General features: G+C 41.6%; 1 protein-coding gene and 1 pseudogene across 5 annotated transcripts in view; one reads left to right on the top strand and one right to left on the bottom strand.

Annotated features, from left to right (window-relative positions):
* Positions 1-19,039, bottom strand: part of PLCE1 (phospholipase C epsilon 1) — a 312,833-nt gene that overhangs the window by 133,293 nt on the left and 160,501 nt on the right. For all 4 annotated transcript variants that reach the window (XM_081236637.1, XM_081236638.1, XM_081236639.1 and 1 more), the window contains exon 4: positions 1,889-2,205. In XM_081236637.1, coding sequence (XP_081092763.1) covers positions 1,889-2,205 — 317 coding nt within the window. The remainder of the gene's footprint in view (positions 1-1,888; positions 2,206-19,039) is intronic.
* On the top strand, positions 5,238-5,988 carry LOC308620003 (mitochondrial import inner membrane translocase subunit Tim29-like; annotated as a pseudogene). The gene has a single exon. The product of its transcript is annotated as a mitochondrial import inner membrane translocase subunit Tim29-like (transcript).

Genomic DNA, 19,039 nt, shown 5'->3' on the forward strand with positions numbered 1-19,039 from the left:
GATCCAAGTTTTCCCTCTCCAAAACTAACTTAAAACTAGCTTTTTAAAGTTCAGGCAAATCACTTTTAACTTCAGGTGGAATTTAAAACAACAACAATAGCGACAAAGGACAAGGGTAGGGTCCTAAGGATGTTTGAGTGAGTCGATCAGGAAGTTTAAAATAATTCATGATATACAGTAAAATCCACTAATAAAATCACCCAGTTTACTGGAACTTTCATTTTCCACTGTTTTTGTCAGCAAGGAAAATCAAGAACATCAGGAGATTTATTTTAAAAGGCAACTTTGGGGGTCATGTGTTTTACAAGCATTCATGTGGACTCCCAGAGAGTCTGTCTTACTCAGTTTGGAGTGGACCAGGAATCTGCAATTTAGCAGGCGTCACCCCCAGTATGAGCCTGATACAGGCGAGAGGCAGGATAGTGTTGTGGTTCAAAGCCCAGGCTCTGAGACCTGACTCTTTGGGCTTGAGTCTCACCGTTGTCACCTACCACCCGTGTGACCTTGGGCGAAGAACTTCATGTCCTCATGTCTCAGTTTTCCCATTGCTAAAACGGGGTCAATGACAAGGATCTGTCTCCCAGGGTTGTTGTGAGGAACAAATAAGTGGCACATATTAAATAATTAGTAAGACAGTGCTAGATGGATATTAGCAATTCCTATGGATAATGGATCTCCCTTTGAGGAATGATGCTCAAGGCATGTCTGGATACAGAATTGCTTGAGCTCAGCCTCTAACACGTTCCAGCCACTGGGCTTTATCACTGTTGTGATACAACTATCACCAGGGTCATGACTGGAAGGCTATGGAGGCTGTAAGGTGAACTGCTATAGCTGGAAAGTGTTTAAGTAACAAAGGCTGATTGATCCTCTGTCAATCAGAGATATATACGAACTAGGATGGGAGCATCCTCTTAGCATTTAGGTAGTTTACTAAATGACTAAAGTAGGAAACTACTGTATTTGTGGAATTCAACCAACCAACAACCACCAAACACACAGACTGAAATTTTGTGTTTTAATATTCAAGACAAAGAAATGAAGTCTAAAAGAAATAAAATATAGAACAGAAAGGTCTGGGTGTGTGGTTATGCTATGGAATGAAAGTGTTCTCTAAGCCTGAGAGAGGAACATCCTGTGACCCTAGCACAGCATGGTGACCTCCTCTCCATCCTGTCCTTTATCCTTGGTCCAGGGCCACAGAGTGGCCAGCCATTGGCTCTTTTCCTCCCAGTGAGCGCCTAGAGCTCTTACACTGCCTCCTTCCTGGGTGTTCCCAGACTCTGGTCACATCTGTCCTCTTTAGAACTTGCTCTGGCAAGGCCTTGGAGGCCATGGAGGGACTTTCTGGGGCTGAGGAGCTTGATGGGATGCAGAGATCAGGAATGAGGTGATTCATTGCCCCTCACAACCATGTTCCTCCCAGCTCTCCTTACCCAGGTATATTAGTGTTTAATTTCTGCTGAGGCGGTCTGATAGTGGAAGACAGAGTGGGCTAGACAGATCCCATGATCCCTTGGCCAAACCCAAAATTGAGACATCTGGTCTTAAAAGCACTTGTAGGAACAGGCGGAGAATCATTGAAAATGGGCCCAGGGAGAATATTTTGGCAAGGGCATAGAGAAAATGGGGCGGGGGGATACTGGTTGTCCAAAGGGAGAAGGCTTGTGGACATGGTAATGGTATGGGATGGAGACGGTCTCAATTAGGCTGAAGGGTGGAGTGAAGTGAAAGGGAGGATGACAGTGTGTCTATCTCATCGCCTGGAAAAGAGACAGTCATCATGGAAGTGGGCAGACAGACAGGTAGATGAGATATCAGTAACAAACAAACCTGAAAGGAGAATTGCTTAAAAATCATTACAAAACATCTCAGAGTGGCTTCTTACCTCATTAAATCTCATCACAAGGTCTTCAAGGGCATTATGCTCTCCATTCTGGGAGGTAAGAATGGATGCTGAGATGGACGCTTTGAGGCAGGGCAGGGACCTCTGGCATTCCGTAGTGCCCAAGTCCCGGGTCAAGAAGCAAAGATAGTCAACCGGCAAGACCCTGCGGTAAATATTCTGCTCCTGCTCCATCAGGATGCTGGCAACTTCCTCTGGGAACTGGATGAGGGGCTGCAGATCAATCAGTTCCTTGCTGATCCCAGCTGAACTTGAAGGGAGGGCACTGGAATTGGCCATAGAGGTGCCTAGTTGGCGTTCTGAAATAAAACAACAGAAGTCACTGTTACACCAAGGCTGGTATCCCCTACAACAGATATTTACTTGAGAGCCATTCAAAATTTCATAGGTTTCTCAACTGAAGTTTCTGCTTGGTGAATAGTTCTATACTATCTCTCCTGTTTTGGAGACCTTTCTGATATCTCTCCTGCCTGCCCCCTCCCACTCCTTGGGGGTAGGGGAAGGCTTAGTTTCCTATTTTCAGAAGCAGAACTGATCTAGCACACCATTCCCTAACCAGTTCACTGTGACACTGCAGAGTAGCAGTGAAGTAAAATGTACCATTTGCTTCCTCATCCTCCGGGACTAACCATCACCATGAAAAGAAATGCGGGCGGGCACGGGCATAGCAATTGAAATGGAAGAGGGAAGAAGGCAGTAGGGGGAGGAGGCCTGTACACATATAGGCATATGCACCCTATGTCTGAACACGCAGGAGACCCAGGGACCCTCTGCACACCAGGCTTCAAAACTTCACAGTCTGCTCTGCCAACATTCAGCCCTCAAAGACTATGATTCCACTGAGATTTACCTGGAGGTGTGCAGGGACAGAATCACCTATACAAGTAAGGAAGAAACAGGTAATGAGGAGATGTATCTAAATAAATCAAATAAATAAATCTCATTCCCTGCTCCACAACTGGTAATAAGAAGGTGGTAGCGAGAGGGAAATTAATGAGTGCATTAGATAGAAGTACCAAAGACATTCATTCAGAGGCTCAAAATTATTCCCTTAGCACAAATACTTTGCCTCAGTGGATATCTCCACCTTCAATCCCTTTCTTCCCACTGACTCTTCTTTGCCTACACAGATATTAGTCTCCCTTATCCTTAAATACAAACCAGTAAAACTTCCCTTATCCCTTAAACTCCAACTAGCCTTACCCTTCATTACGTACCTTCCCTAAAGGGGAGTCTACTTTCCCTGATTCCTTCCTCTGTGAGTATGGCGACCATATCTTCTGATCCAAAAATCGGGCCATGCAGTCTCTTCAAATTAATTAACCAATATGGATGTGGATGGAACAGAAAAATGGAAACCAGGTCTGTCCTGGGAGCTCCTGGTTCTTAGATCACAGTGTTGATTTGGAATACAAAATCATATTTGGTTCTCTCTAAGCTCATATTTGAAAATAATTAAAATAAGTCAGGTACTCAAATCAAGCCTACGTGGCTTGCTGAATGGTTGAGAAAGTGACCAGATTTCCCCCAAATTGAGTCAGTATGTAGCCTGAATGATGACAGAGGCAGATTGCAGTTTCTGACACTGATAATTTATGTACAGTGGAATTAACCATATATAGGAAGTCTTCCCAGAATTAACCAGCTCTAAGACATGATTTCAAAGCATAGCACTCTGTGAAGGAAATAAAAGTGACATGATTTCAAAGCATAGTACTCTGTGAAGGAAATAAAAGTAACTCCCAAATCTTATGAAACAGTTGCTTATCTAATATGCAAGAGAAGAGATAATGTAATAAAATATGTAAATAACATAAGATGATATATTGTAAATCACAATGTATCTTGAGACATGAATCACATGATGTTACAATGAATGAAGAAGAATCTAGTGATTTGTGGGAAATAGCAATAAAGGAGACCTAAACAAATCTGAATAAAAGAAGAAAAAGAAGCCTGGTAGGTGTAACTCAAATAAATATAGTGGCCCCATGTGTCTCAATATAAGCACGGCATCACACTCAAAGGAAACACAAATCTGAGGTTAGAAACCTTGAAAGATAATGTAGACCTTTAGTGTAGGTTTCCTTAAAGCAGGATTACTCAGGGATTTTGTATCATGCACCACAAAGAAACATCCCAGAAATCTTTTTGGGACATATTTTGTGCCCTTCAAGTTCCACATTTAAACAGCAGCTGTTAAAAATACCTCCCGCTTTCTCTCATTCTTGCTGAGCTCCCCTTTAATCTCCTCTTTCCTATTCTCAGGCCACGTTGCCCCAACTCTCAGCTGTAAGTCACCATCAGATCTCCCTCTCTGCAACATGGGCAACTCTATGATGGATTAAAGACCCAGGAGCTCTGTGACCCCTGATCATTCCTCATTATTTGTGGAGCAAAGTTCATTAATCGCACAGGCAACCGTAGTTCTTCTCTTGTGAAAAAATTTTTAGAAAATTTCTGGTGAATATAATTATCAATCTCATTTACAGTCAGTGTTTGCTCTCAGCCCCATGTTCTTCAGTTAATAGTTATTCTACAGTGGAATAGGGTTGTATCTCTAGACACTCTAACAGCCTAACAAAGTTTACTGTGAGACACAGTGTCTTCAAGTTCTATTTCCCTGATAACCGAGTTGAGTACTTTATATGGATTAATTTAGGAGGTAGATAGCATTATTATGTAAGGCTCACATAAGGTCACATAAATAGTAAGCTAGGAAGCTGGGATCTGAATCAGGGTCTTTTTAACTTCAGAGCTCGGGTTCTTGATCACTCAGCATATAACCTCATGTAGCGACAGAATATCACATTGTCATTCTGGATTTTAGATGCATCTCAAGTGATTTCAGTTAGTATAAATCAACTTCTTGTGCTTGCTTACTTGCAGTGATCTGATAAAATGAACTCTTCAAACTCCAAAGGTAAGGATTTGACCCTTGAGCATGGACAGTTCCCTTCTTTGTTCAGCCTGGAACCATCACGTCAATCACTACATTAGAATGGAGCACATAGAAACTCAAAAGTGCCCTCTCCTTTCCTTCTTATACATTCACAAGAATGTTCCCATGCTTTAAACGGGTATTTTCCAAAGTGTGTAACACTGAATTTATGCAAAACACCGTTCCTTGGTTAATAATTTTGAGACATACTGGGTTAAACAAAGTTAAACAAGCTTTCTTTTTTCTGTTTGAACTGCAGGACTTCTCAGAGCCTTTAATAAATTCCACGCGGGGCATACACCATCACAGCACACAGCAGCTCTCTTCACCCTTGCTGTCTATCTCTATATCATTTGCATGGGAATTACAGTCTCCTCAAAAGTTTTGTCAATGGGGGAAACAGGGCCTCGGGTGCTTGTGGGGTTAGTGGTTCCAAAGAACCTTAGTCCCTTTTGGCCCCGAAGCCGCGTTGAGACTGGTGACGCTGCGGCCTCAAAGCCTGGCGTGTGGGCGCGCTGCTCCAGGACTACGCTGAAGCCTGTGGGACCCCGTGCGGGCGGCCGTGTACAGGGGGCTGCTGGGCGGCGCGGCGGCCTTTGAGGAGGGCTGCTCCACGCGACAGGGACCCTCCTGCTGCTGGCGCACCGCCACGCGCAACCGCGACTCGGAGACGTTCGTGCAACTTGCTGCCCTGGCTGCGGGGCCGCGGCTGCCTGCGCCACGTGAGCCCGGGCTTCTGCTCGCTGGTGTACGAGGCGCCCTTCGACGCCCAGGCCAGCCTCTGCCAGGCCCGCTGCCGCTACCTGCAGCCCGGCTGGGTCGACTTCCTGGACCGGATCCTGGATGTGGGCTTCGTGGGCCGCTGGTGGGTGCTGGGGGCCCTGATGCGCGACTGCGACATCAACGACGACGAGTTCCTGCACCTGCCAGCACATCTGTGTGCCGTTGGGCCCCACCAGCTGCTCTGGGAGGCCAACGAGCGGCTCTTCCACGAGAAGTACAAGCCCGTGGTGCTCACCGACGATCAGGTGGACCAGGCGCTGTGGGAGGAGCAGGTCTTGCAGAAGGAGAAGAAGGACCAGCTCGCCCTGAGCCAGGCCGACCCGCTGGTGCCGTCGGAAGTCACGAGATGAAACCCAGACCAGCCTGGGTCCCAATCGGGCTCTGAGCCCTGGCAGACTGTTGGCCCGGGATTGTGCAGTTGGTGCGAGTGAGCCTCAAACGTCAAGTGACAGAAATAAATTATTTGCACTGCTCTCTCCCTGCGTTTTCACAAAATCGGGGGCCTCCCTCTCACCTGTTGATTGTGAGCTGACGCTAATTCAGAGCCTCCTTGGTCTAGGAGTTGGGGAGAGCAGAACGACATGCCATGTCATGTTTAGCACTGCCAGAGTTAGTAAGGTGCTTTAGAAGGAAATAAGCCTTTGTTCACTGGGCTTCACCCTTCCCCTGACTGAGGTATCACAGTTGTTAGGTGACTCCCAAGCTCTCCTAAGAATTTTCAGATTTTCGTTTTAAAATTTGAACTGAAATGTTTATCCTCTATTCCATGAGTAACATTTTTTTAATTGATTTTTAAATTGTAGTCTCAGAGGAAACTGGAAAAATAACAGAGACATCCTGTGTACCCTTCCCCCAGCTTCTCCCAAATGGTAACATTTTCTACAAGCAGTACCAAACACCAGGAGATTGACATTGGGATGACTAAACTTTTTGCAAAAGCAACTTGCTTTTACCATATGTGTATTGATAGTGATGTTAAAGTGACCTGGAGGGATAAAGCATTTTCTGATCTGGAAATCAATGTGGAATCATAGCTTCTGGTTAAGCTACACCTCAGTAACCCTGAAAACACAGAATCCTCTGGAAAGGAATATGTTGGTGTACATAGCTGGGTTATAATTGTACTTTTAAAACTAATATTAGAGGAATGAGACTACCTATGTCACTGATGTGGCCCGTGGCTAGTTAATAAACCAGGAGATGAAACCAAAAAAATAAAAAATAAAAAAACCAAAGAACCTTAGTCCGCCATATTGCCAAAGGCAATATGTAAAGATCTATGTAAAGGTCTAAGGGTGAGAGAGACCATGGCTTATTTAGGAAACTGCAAGTCATTGCCGATGGCTGTAGCATATATTAAGAGAGATGGAGCATCACTGTAGAAAATGAAGGAAGCTTTATTTTCCAGAAGGCACTAGAGAACAGGTGTGGCTCATGAAGGAACAATGGGGGTGGTAGGAGGATCCAAACATATACATGTGAAGAAATGTACAGCCTAAACTTTTGGGTCTCCCGGTGGATCTAGGCAATCGCCCCATCTTGAAGGAGGGGAGTCTGGGCCAAGTCTTCCCTTGAGGGATGCTGCTATGCGAGACATCCACTTAATCCTTGGTTCCTTCCTTCCTTTCTGGTGATCAGAAAGCCCTCATCTTGCCTATAAACTGCCATTCCCAGGGGCTGTCCACAAATTGCGCAACCCAGAAATATCCAGAAAAGCCTCTAAACTGGATAAGTACTTTTCCTTGATAACTCTTCACCCAATGCCCTGGGTATTGTGGCTTTGATAACTCCCACTCCTAGAATTCTGCTCCCTCCCTCAGGGTTAGCACTTGTTCAGAAACTTTAGTTTAGGTGCAAGCCCACGGAAGAGGCTTGGGCTTGGCCTAGAGCTCAGCAAAACCTGCCACTTCCCATGGATTTCTCTTTTTGCCTTTTGGTCCCTATCAAAAGGTCTTTATTGCTGTGTCTCATACGCAAGTCTAGCTAGAGTTTACCAAGTAATCTCACAAAATCTCTTACATAGTGTGAGGGAGCCATGATAGGTTGGCATGGCTAACTGTACTTTTCATAAAGCTTGAGTTAAATTGCTACGAGATTTGCTGAAGAATCCAGCTTGTGAGTGGTCAGCCCTGGAACTGGTAAAAGCTGAGAGAGAATCAGAAGATTCTGGCTCCTTGCCCAGTACTCAGCATTACACCAAGCTGAGCCTGAGTCACCATGGATGTGCTCTGTGTCCAGGGGCCAGCCTTATTAGCTGCCAATGTATCTCAATGGAGTTAAGAAAGGTTAAGCAGAAATTCCTTCATTCACTCATTGAGTGCCTACTATGTGCCAGGTTTTGTTTCAGACTACACTGATGTTGGGATTCAGTGAATAAGAAAAGATCCTTGTTGATACTGAACATCCTAGGAGAGAAGACTGATAAACACTACTATAATATGGGTGGGGGAAGGGAAGATATTGGCTGGAGGTTGGAAAGGTGTAGTATTACATAGCATATATATATATATATATATATTTTTTTTTTTTTTTTTTTTTTTTTTTTTGCGGTACGCGGGCCTCTCACTGTTGTGGCCTCTCCCGCTGTGGTGCACAGGCTCCGGACGCTCAGGCCCAGCGGCCATGGCTCACGGGCCCAGCCGCTCCACGGCATGTGGGATCCTCCTGGACCGGAGCACGAACCCGTGTCCCCTGCATCGGCAGGCGGACTCTCAACCACTGCGCCACCAGGGAAGCCCTACATAGCATATTTTAACTAGAATGTTATTTCCTCAAGTCTTTCTGCAAAAGTCTTCAAAGCTTTACCATCCAGGATGCTCTTGGCTTGGTCACCCTAATTCTTTCCTGGTGTCTCAACAAGAGCTACTCACCTAGCTCTTGCGCCTCACCATTTATTAGCCCTTTGCACAAAGTAACACATTTTAATTTTTACAAAGAACACTGTCAGGCAAGCGTGATTACCCCCATTCTATAAATGACAAATTGAGGGTCAGAAATGTTAAGCAATTTGTCTAAAGACTCATTACTACTAAGAGATGGGGCTGGAACTAAAATTCAGCTCTGACTCCAAAAGTCTACCATCTACTATGGTCGACATTTTGAGAGATCTTCTGCAGGAGAGAAGGATTCCCCTGATTTCCTGCTGAGTCTGTTTCTCTGTTAAACACACACACACACACACACACACACACACAGTCTTTTCTGGGTAGGGAGAGAGGTGGTTGAAAAGTTAGGCAGGATTATACCTTATAGGAATCTGACTTTAATGAAAAATAGAACATAGTACTTGCATTATATTTTGATGGTGGCTTAGTATGTATGTATGTATATATTTACAAAGGTAAAACCTTTGGGAGAACCTGCCACATAGCTCTGCTTCTGAAATGTTATTTTTCATTCTCATTCTCTGTGAGTGGTGGTGTGATGGGCACAGACTTTCTTGGAAGGCAAAACAAAAACTTAAACATGCATACCCTTTGTCTTAGCAATTCCACTTCTGGTATTTTATCTGACAGAAATTCTTTCAAAAATACAAAGTGAGGTAAATTCATAGGTACTAAAATTGAAAATTTAACTGAAAAAAAAAGCAAGTTGGGAACAATGGAATATGAACCTATTGGAGGAAAAAGAATTTTATAAATGTAGGTATATGTTTGTATATCTGTCTAGTACACACCAAACTAATGAAAGTGTTTATATATTGCACAGTTCTGTTTCATTGAACTTTTTTCTAACGTAGGTTTGACAGTATTAAAAAAAATATCAAAATGGTATCTGAAAAATTCATCCAGAGTACAAAATTCTAATCTTCTCATGGGCACAAACTGGTTTGGCATTTGAGCTGCTGAGATCTTTTCCAAATATTGCAATACTGGTTTTGAAAAATTTCTTCAAATTACAATTAGGGAAGAAAGTATGAAAAACTTTTATTATATCTACTTTATACACTTTGCTTTGATTTGAATTCATTTTGTAGACAATCCCTTTATTTTTTTAACTTAAGCACTGGATTCATCAACTCCACATTTAGTAGCCTTTGAGTGATACAATTCCAATTATATAAGATAAGACAGGAGAGGAAGGATGTTGATTTTATTTAATGAAAGATTCAGAGTTGGCTTAAAGACACAATCTCAGGCAGAGTTGAAAATTGCTTTCAACAGGGAAGTAATGGGTTTAGAGAAAGGTTAGTTAACTGGTGATTCTTTCTCATTATCTGTTATTGGTTTTCAGAGTAACAATCAATTTTGCAACAAATGTGTCTGGTTTGTCCTCAAAACTGCATGATTTTACAAGTTCACAAAATCAATGAAGCATATTATTTCTAAGTCGTACTTAAAAAAAAATAAAAAACCAATATGCCTAGATTGAGAATTACACCATATTCAGATAAAACTCTTTATGGGACTGAAGAGCCTCTTAGAAGAAAAAAATCTGACAGAATTCTTATTAATAAAAAGTAACTCTGCACCCTGATTTCCAAAGAAATATGAGCTCACTGTGAAAGTATAAAAAATTTAGAGACATATAGAGAAGAAAATTAAAATAATCAATAATCCTACACCCACAGATAATCTCTGCTGATATTTTTGTTGTAGCATTTCACATTTTTTCTATATATATACATAACATTTACAAAATTAGGATCAGAACACATACTTTTTTTCTAAACTTAAAACAAAAACAAAAACCCAACTTACTCTATAGTGCACATTTCCCCAACTCTAAAACTAGTTTTCTAATATTGGATCTTAATGGCTCTTTAGTAGTCAATGTTATGTTTAACTATTTTTTATTGTTAGACATAAAACTGTGATAGAATTTGTAAATATATCATTATATGTGCTTATTATGTTTCCAATAACATTGAAAGAGAGAAAAATTCCCTGCCCACACTGGGAAATTTCCAGGGAGCAGTAATTTCTTTTCTTTTCACGGCACATTAACCAAATGTTTTAGCAGTCTCTCTCATTGATAACCAATCTATTTCTGATGATTTTGGGTAAACAAAGTTAATTGAGCCAAAATTCACATGGTAAGCTATAATAAGATGCCGTGCTTAAGAGGAAAATGGCATTACTGACTCCAAGTTAATAGGAGGGAAACTCTGGAGTGTCGGTGACAATCTAATGCCCTTGTACCCAGCAGCACATTCCTGATGGCCAACCCAGTAGATATGGCTAGTTCTAGAACAGAGCCCAAGCAGGCCACCTGAACTCCAGAGTCTGATCTGGCTGAGCTACTTAAACATATGCTAATTACCCTTAAGGGATTCTATGTCTCTATTCTATAATTATAACCATCAATAATAATAACACTAAATAAATTATAATATTATTAAATATATAATAACCACTACTTACTGTACACTAAGAACTGCACTAAGCTCCCTAAAGAGGTCTCACTCAGTCCTCACAAGCACTTTATGCCATAGCACCCTATGCTATTATACCCATTTTAGCTGATGGGGACAGAGGTTACAGAACTTGCTCAATATCACCCTGAGATTAGCGATGGAAGCAGCGCCACATCAGTCTAACACCAAAGTCCAGGCTCCCCAAATCACCACCCTACACTGGCTTGAAGGATTTGTTCCTCTCAGTGTTTCTATACAACTGACAATCAAATGTTTTCCCAGTGATAGGTAAATGAGGCAGGACTTGGACCAAATGCTTGAGCTGGAAGGATTACATTCAGGGATAGTTGGGACAAATTTTCTACACTTTACAAATCAGGAAGCTATGCCTCTGAGAGGTCAAGCTTCTTGCCCAAGGTCATGGAGCTGATTATTGGCAAAGTTGGCCCCCAACTCCCAGTCCAGGTTATTCCCTCTCTACTCCACTGTCTCCCCTACTTGGTGTGGTTAGAACCTCCAGTGCTGTAAACTCTTGGGGGGAATCTCCCCCAGAAGGAGAAAACAGGGAAACAGAGAGTATAATCCAGTGGTTATGAGTGAGGTCCTGGGAGTCACACAGGTGTGGGGCTGCAGCCCAGCTCAGGCACTGACTTGTGGCATGACCTTGGGTAAGTTCTCTACAACCATGTCACCATGATGATAGGGAAATTAAAATGAGAAAATGCATGTAAAATGTTTAGTGCATATTCAGCTCTCAGTAGTTAGCTGTTTTTTATCATCATGAATTCATCATTTGAAAGAGGAAGAAGGAATTCTGGGGCCTTTGATCTTAGAAGCCAGATGGAGAGACTTAGTCATATATCAAACCATTTCAGGCTACGGAAACTTTTGCTTTGTTTTTATAACCTGCAACTTGTACCCTCTGTTGTGGTGCCCACCAATAATCAAACATTTTCAAAAAAATCCTCATTTATTCATATGAAAAGAAATATCCATCACATCTTGCCATACATTGTAGTAATGGATTCCTTAATTTAAAAAAAGCCATCCCCTACCCACCCCAAATTTGCTGTTCTTAGCTCTGCAGCTCTTCCCGCTATGAAGAGAACATTCGTGTCCCTTCTAGCTTGGCATTATCAGCAAACTTCATCGAGACGTCAGACTAGTCTCAAGAGTTAAATCCTTTCATGCTAAAATATTGCTGAGCTATGTATGTCCATTCTTTTTTTTATTGAGATACAATTCACATACCATAAAATTCATTTTTGGAAGTGTAAAATCCAGTGGTTTTTCAGTACGTTCACGGAGTTGAACAACTGTCATCATAGTCAGTTTCAGAACATCTTTATCACCGCTGCACATTAGCAGTCATTCCCCATGGCCTAACTCACATCAGCCCCCAACAACCACTATTTTCTGTCTCTACGGATTTGCCTGTTTTGTTCATTTCCTATAACTGAATTATACAACATGTGGCCTTTTGTGTATGGCTTCTTTAACTTATAATCTTTTCAAGTTTAGTCAGTGTTATAGCATGAATCAGTACTTCATTTCTTATTATGGCTAAATAAGATTCCATTTTATGTATATACCAAATATCATTTATCCATTCATCAGTTGATGAACATTTGCATTGTTTCCACTTTTTGACGATCATGACTAATGCTGTTATAAACATTCATGTAAAAACTTTTGTGTGGGTAAATACCTAGGAATGGAATTGCTGGATCACATGATAACTCTATGTTTAGCAGTTTTTGAGGAATGCCCAAACTGTTTTCCACAGGGACTTCACCAGTTTACATTCCCCCGGCAATTTCTCCACATCCAGGTCAACATTTGTTTTCCTTAGTTTTTTTTTTTTTTTTTTTAATTATAGCCATCCTAGTGAGTGTGAAGTGGTATCCTACGGTTTTGATTTGCACATCCCTAATGACTAATGATGTTGAGCATCTTTTCACATACTTATTGGCCATCTGTATATTTTCTTTTCTTTTTCCTTAATATTTATTTATTTATTTGGTTGCACTGGGTCTTAGTTGCAGCTCGCAGGCTCCTTAGTTGCAGCACATGGGCTCCTTAGTTGCGGCATGCATGTGGGATCTAGTTCCCTGACCAGGGATCGAACCCGGGCCCTCTACATTGGGAGCATGGAGTCTTACCCACTGCATGACCAGGGAAGTCCCTGTATATCTTCTTTTGAGAAACATCTATTTAAGTCCTTTGCCCATCTTTGAATTGTGTTGTTTTGTTGTTGTTGAGTTTTTTTAGTCTATTCTGGATATTAATCTTTTATTATATATATGATTTGCAAATATTTTATCCCATCCTGTGGGTTGCCTTTTTACTTTATTGATAGTGTTCTTTGATACACAAAGGTTTTTTTAAAAATTAATTAATTTATTTATTTATTTTTGGCTGTGTTGGGTCTTCATTGCTGTGCGTGGGCTTTCTCTAGTTGCAGTGAGCAGGGGCTACTCTTCGTTGCCGTGTGCAGGCTTCTCATTGTGGCGGCTTCCTTGTTGCGGAGCATAGGCGCTAGGCGTGCAGGCTTCAGTAGTTGTGGCTCGCAGGCTTAGTTGCTCTGCAGCATGGGTTCCCGGACCAGGGCTCAAACCCATGTCCCCTGCATTGGCAGGCAGATTCTTAACCACTGTGCCACAAGGGAAGTCCAAAAGTTTTTTTTTAATTGAAGTATAGTTGATTTATAATATTGTGTTAGTTTCAGGTGTACAGCAATGTGATTCAGTTATATATATATATAAATATATATATATATCATATTATTTTCCATTATAGGTTATTATAAGATATTGAATATCACAAAATTTTTAATTTTGATGAGGTCCAATTTGCCCATTTTTCTTTTGTCGACTGTGCCTTTGGTGTCATATCCAAAAATCATTGCCAAATACAATGTCATGATGCTTTCCCCCTATGTTTCATATTTTTAGGTCTTTGATTCATTTTGAGTTAATTTTTATATATAGTGTTAGGGAAGTGTCCAAATGCATTTTTTGCATGTGGACAGCCAATCTTCCTAGCACTATTTTTTGAAAAACTGCCCCACTGAATGGTCTTGATACATTTGTTGAAAATTATTTGACCATACATGCAAGGGATCTCTATTCTATTCCATTGGTCTATATGTCTGTCCTTATGCCAGTACCACACTGTTTTGATTACTGTAGCTTTGTAGTAAGTTTAGAAATTGGATATGTGAGTCTTCCAACCTTTTTTTATTTTAAAAAAGTTATTTTGGTTATTTTGGGTCCCTGAAAGCCCATGTGCATTTTAGAATCAGCTTATTAATTCCTGCAAAAAAGGCAGCTGGAATTTTGATAGGGAATGCACTGAATCAGTAGACTACTTCGGGGAGTACTGCCATCTTAACAATATTAAGTTTTAAATCCATGACCACAGGAGATCTTTCCATTTATTGAGGTCTTTTAAAATTCTTTCAACAATGCTTTGTAGTTTTTAGTGCACAAGTCTTGAATTTCTTTTGTTAAACTTATTCTTAAGTATTTTATTATTTTTGATGCTGTTTTAAATGAAATAGTTTTTGTAACTTCACTGTCAGATTGTTCATTCATGGCTAGTGTACAAAAATACGACTGCGCTTGTATCTTGCAAACTTGCTGAACTCATTTATTAGTTCTAATAGTATCTTAGTGTATTCTTTAGGTTTTTCTATATACGATATCATGTTATCTGATAATAGAGATAGTTTTACTTCTTTGTTTCCAGTTTGGATGCCTTTTATTTCATTTTCTTGCCTAACTGCCCTGGCTAGAACCTCCAATAAAATGTTGAATAGAAGTAGTGAGAATGGATATCTTTGTCTGGTTCCTGATCTTAGGTGGAAAACTCTCAGTCTTCCACTATTATGCATTATGTTAGCTGTGGGTTTTTCATAGATGCACTTTATCAGGTTAGGGAAGTTCCCTTCTGTTCCTATTTTGTTGAGTGTTTTTACTGTAAAAGGGTATTGGGTTTTGTCAAATTATTTTTCTGCATCTATTGAGAAAATCATGTGGTTGTTATCCATTATTCTATTAATATAGTGCACTACTTTGATTTTCATATGCTTAACTGTACATTCATTTTATATTAATATATTGTATGTGTAAGCACAGTCTAACTGAGAAGAGCTTTGTATGAGACCAGCAGACATTTATTGTCTATCTGCAGTTCTGACCCTAATTTGGACCTGTACATTGGACAAGAACAGATGGCAAACTGGGACATGGCTGTAACCATGACTCCAAATCACAAACACTCTGATATTTTTAAAAATTATGTTTGTTTTAAAGAAAGGAAATATATATTTTAAAAGTTCATGTTGAAAATGCACTCTTTATTATTGTTTGTTATTATAATCACATTTTCAACCTGTGACGATATGAGCATCAATTAAAATAGCTCTATGACTTAAAAGAAAACTTGTGCGTGTTATTTCTGATTTAGAACATATTATTGCAGAACTGACCTGTACCAGACTTTGGGTAGGTCAGAGTCACTTAATAAGAAAAACACGTACCGACCTGGAATTTTTTTTTCCCATAAAAGGCAACACTAATGGTACTGACAGCATTACTTGCTAACGTTTTATTAAGTATCTCCTTTAGTCCTATCAGTGACTCTGGCCTGACTATGATTAAGTATTCCATTTTGCAGCTGAAGAAACTCAGAGAGGTTAAGGAACTTGCCTAAATATTCACAGGTAGTTAAGTAGTGATGCCAGGATTCTGACTTAGACTCATTTGACTCCAAAGTCCATTCTCTTCACCATTTCTTGTACTCTAGGTACCAGAGTTAAATTTATGCACGAACTCAAAACTCATTTCCCCTTTTCAACTAAAATGGGACCAAAACCTGGAAGTCATAAGGATTCACCGTGTCCCACTTGTTGACCAAATGTTATTTCAAGTCAAGTACTCAGTAGGTACTTACCATGTGAATTCAACCTATGGGGTATATCTAATCTAGTAGTGGACAAGGCTGTACAGGAACTGCTTTGTATTTAATTATGCAATTAATGGCTTTTTGACTATGTTTGATGATTTAAGCAGAAGATCTTTGCTGACAAAGTCAAAGCCACCTTTAACAGGAAAAAAAAAAAAGCTATGCCACAGTGGCTAACGATAGATTTGAGGACATTATGATATGGTGCATTAAAATCACCATGCCATTGTCATGTAGAGGGAGTCTGGTAATCTACAAGTCTAAGCCCCACACCATGGACCTCCCCTGAGTCCTGGCTCAGGACACTACACAATCTTGGCTCTCCTCTTACCTCTCCAGCAACGGCACTGGCTTCTGAGTCTCCTTGCAGCTCCTGAGCCTGAACTCTACAGTCTCAGTTCTCTCATCTCTCTTTCCTAGAAAAGCTCATCTCAAGCTGCAGCCATCACAGCTAAGCAGATGACTTTGCAAATGTGTAATTCCAGTTCTGACCTCTCCCTCAGCTCCAATCCTGATGCTTCTATTGGGAGTGTCTATATGAACATCCCAGCACCTCAGAGTCAAGCTATGCAAATTGGATTTAACTTTGCCCTTTCTTTTTAGGGCACCACCTTTACTTCCCCAGATCCAAAATCTTGGAGGCATTTGTTATTCCTCCATGTCCTGGGCTGATTTTGCACCCACTCATCCACCAGTTATTTCCAGAATTAGTCCCTTCCATCCCATTTTCACTGCTTTCTCTCAATTCCCACCTGCATGGATACCTGCATCAGCCTCTTGACTATCCTCTACTGTGAGATACTGAGAGGAATCCTCACAAAAGCCTTCTTAGGCCAAAGCCTAGAGGATAAGTAAGGCCATTTGGCTCTGTGAAGTGATGTCCATGATGGCAGTGGGAGCTGGAAGAAGGGTGGAGCCAGCCTAATAAAATGTGGAAAGAAAACACACAAAGGTTTCATCATGTCTGGGAGAGACCTCATAATTCCTTCCTGAGGTCAGTTCCTCTCTGATTTGGTATAAAACAGTCATAGGACCTGGAATAACAACTGTCACCCTCTGTCAGAGCAGCAGAGACAAAGGAGGTGCTGGTGCCCATACCAGGACATAAACAGTTCAGACTGCCCAGCCTCTGTATCTGTGACCCTGAGCCAGAGTGCTGCCAGCTCTGACTGGGCAAACTAGGGCTGCATGCCTGGGAGCGTTGGGTACCTTCATTCTCATGCCTCCCACCAGAGGCATGTGGTAAGGAGGTGGTGAAGGGGGAGCCCTAGGCTTCACATGCAATGCAGGAGAGCGCTCAGGTGCCCGGGCTCTGAAGTGGGACAGAACCAAGTCCAAATCCCACTCAGCCACTCTCTAGTTGCTTAACCCTGTAATTAATCTCTCAGAGCGGAGCAGGCCATCTGCTCAGCTTCCTGTGAACTCCCAGCTGGAAGGAGTACAAAACACCAGTAAAGAAACAAGAAGATGGGGAAAATCAATTAACTCCTTAGAAGTGAAATATCATACGTGGTTGGGACAAATACTCTGGCAAACCTCTGAAGTTGGAAGGGGGTGGGATCACTATGAAGTCCCCAAAATGCCTTTTAAAACAGAGACACACACTTAGCCTAACCACAGGGCCTTGGTTTGTGGATGGGGACAGGCAAGCTGGGGGCCAGAAGGGAATAGCTCAGGACAACAGAGGGTAAAGCCACCAGCTATCTTCCCCCTTCTCAAGCTCTTCTTAAGCAATTGGAATTTGTAGGGGTACCAATTTATGGCCCCTAAGTCTCAGTTTTCTTAACTTTGAAATGGGGATCATGAGCCTACCTCACCAGGTTGCTTTGGGAATTACATGATGTGTACACAAAACACTCAGTATAGTGGCTGGGCCATTAATAGAAGACCTACATGTTTCCACATGAACTCTGGGGAGGTTGTCGTATGCCCAAGGAATGTGTTATTATTTACTTGTTTATAAGCACATGAGAGTTGGCAAAGGGAGAGAATAGGTCATTAATACACATAAGACATGTGGCTTTTCATTCTGTTGAAGGCCCAATTACTTAGTGTTCTGTTATTTCTTTCAGGGTGACTTCCTTTTTGTCTACAGTTACAGATATAAATATAAATAATACAAAGAGATTCTATTTTTTAACAGCTGGTGGATCATATATAATTACTCTGTAAGCTCTTCACCTGAAGGGACCCAACTGGACCCTTGCCCTCTCTGAAGGAAGAATCCTCTCTGACCACTCTGAGTCTTACAGTTGTTGACCACCAATCCTGGGCACCAAAGAGAACTCTCAAACATCTTTGTCAATGGGAAAGACCTGGGGTCTTTTCAAGGTGACCTTGAAACTGAATGAGACCAAGGGATTGAGGACAGAAGGCAAGGGCGAAAAGAGTGTTTGCACAATTAGTGAGTGGCACAGCTAGCATTGAACCCAGGATTTTTACCTAGGAATTTTGTTGTTAAAACAATGCAGATTCTGATTCAAGAGGTCTTGGTGGGGTCTGAGATTTCTTCTGGTTCTGGGACCACATTTTCAATTGCAAGAGGGTTGGTGTGGCTAAAGCACTTAGAACAGTTTATGGCATGTAGTTGCTGACCCAATAAATGGTAGTTATTATTGTTTCTATTACTCACACTGGTTGAGTTACGTGTAGCTCTTAGCAATAGGGCAAGTGCCTTTGGGTTTAGAAATCCATTTTCTGGGGACTTGATTGGCTCAGACCAGTGCCCCAGGGTTCAAAGACGGACTCAAATAGGCTGGTGAACTGACCAAACCAAGCTTTGAAGATGCCTTCTGAGCCAAAGATTAGAGCTTAAGGGGAAGTGGAACAAACAAACAGGATAACATTTTTTAAAAGGCTGCCTCCTGTATGTGGCAGCAACCAAAGGGTGCTGCAGCAGGATGGGGCTCTTGTTCTGTGTGCAGCAGGTGGGCTTCCCACTCCAAGACGAGGCGTAGGCCTGGCATGGAAGCTTTTGGCCCTCAGAGGATGAGTTAGTTCTCCTTAGGCAAAGGTGTGTGACACAAAAGCCATGAGATACAGAAAGGTCCCTTGAGGAGGCTTCCAGAGGTAATCTAGAGTCTTG

Source organism: Mesoplodon bidens, assembly GCF_964165515.1.
Source record: "Mesoplodon bidens genome assembly, chromosome: 1".
Classification (NCBI taxonomy): Eukaryota; Metazoa; Chordata; class Mammalia; order Artiodactyla; family Ziphiidae; genus Mesoplodon; species Mesoplodon bidens.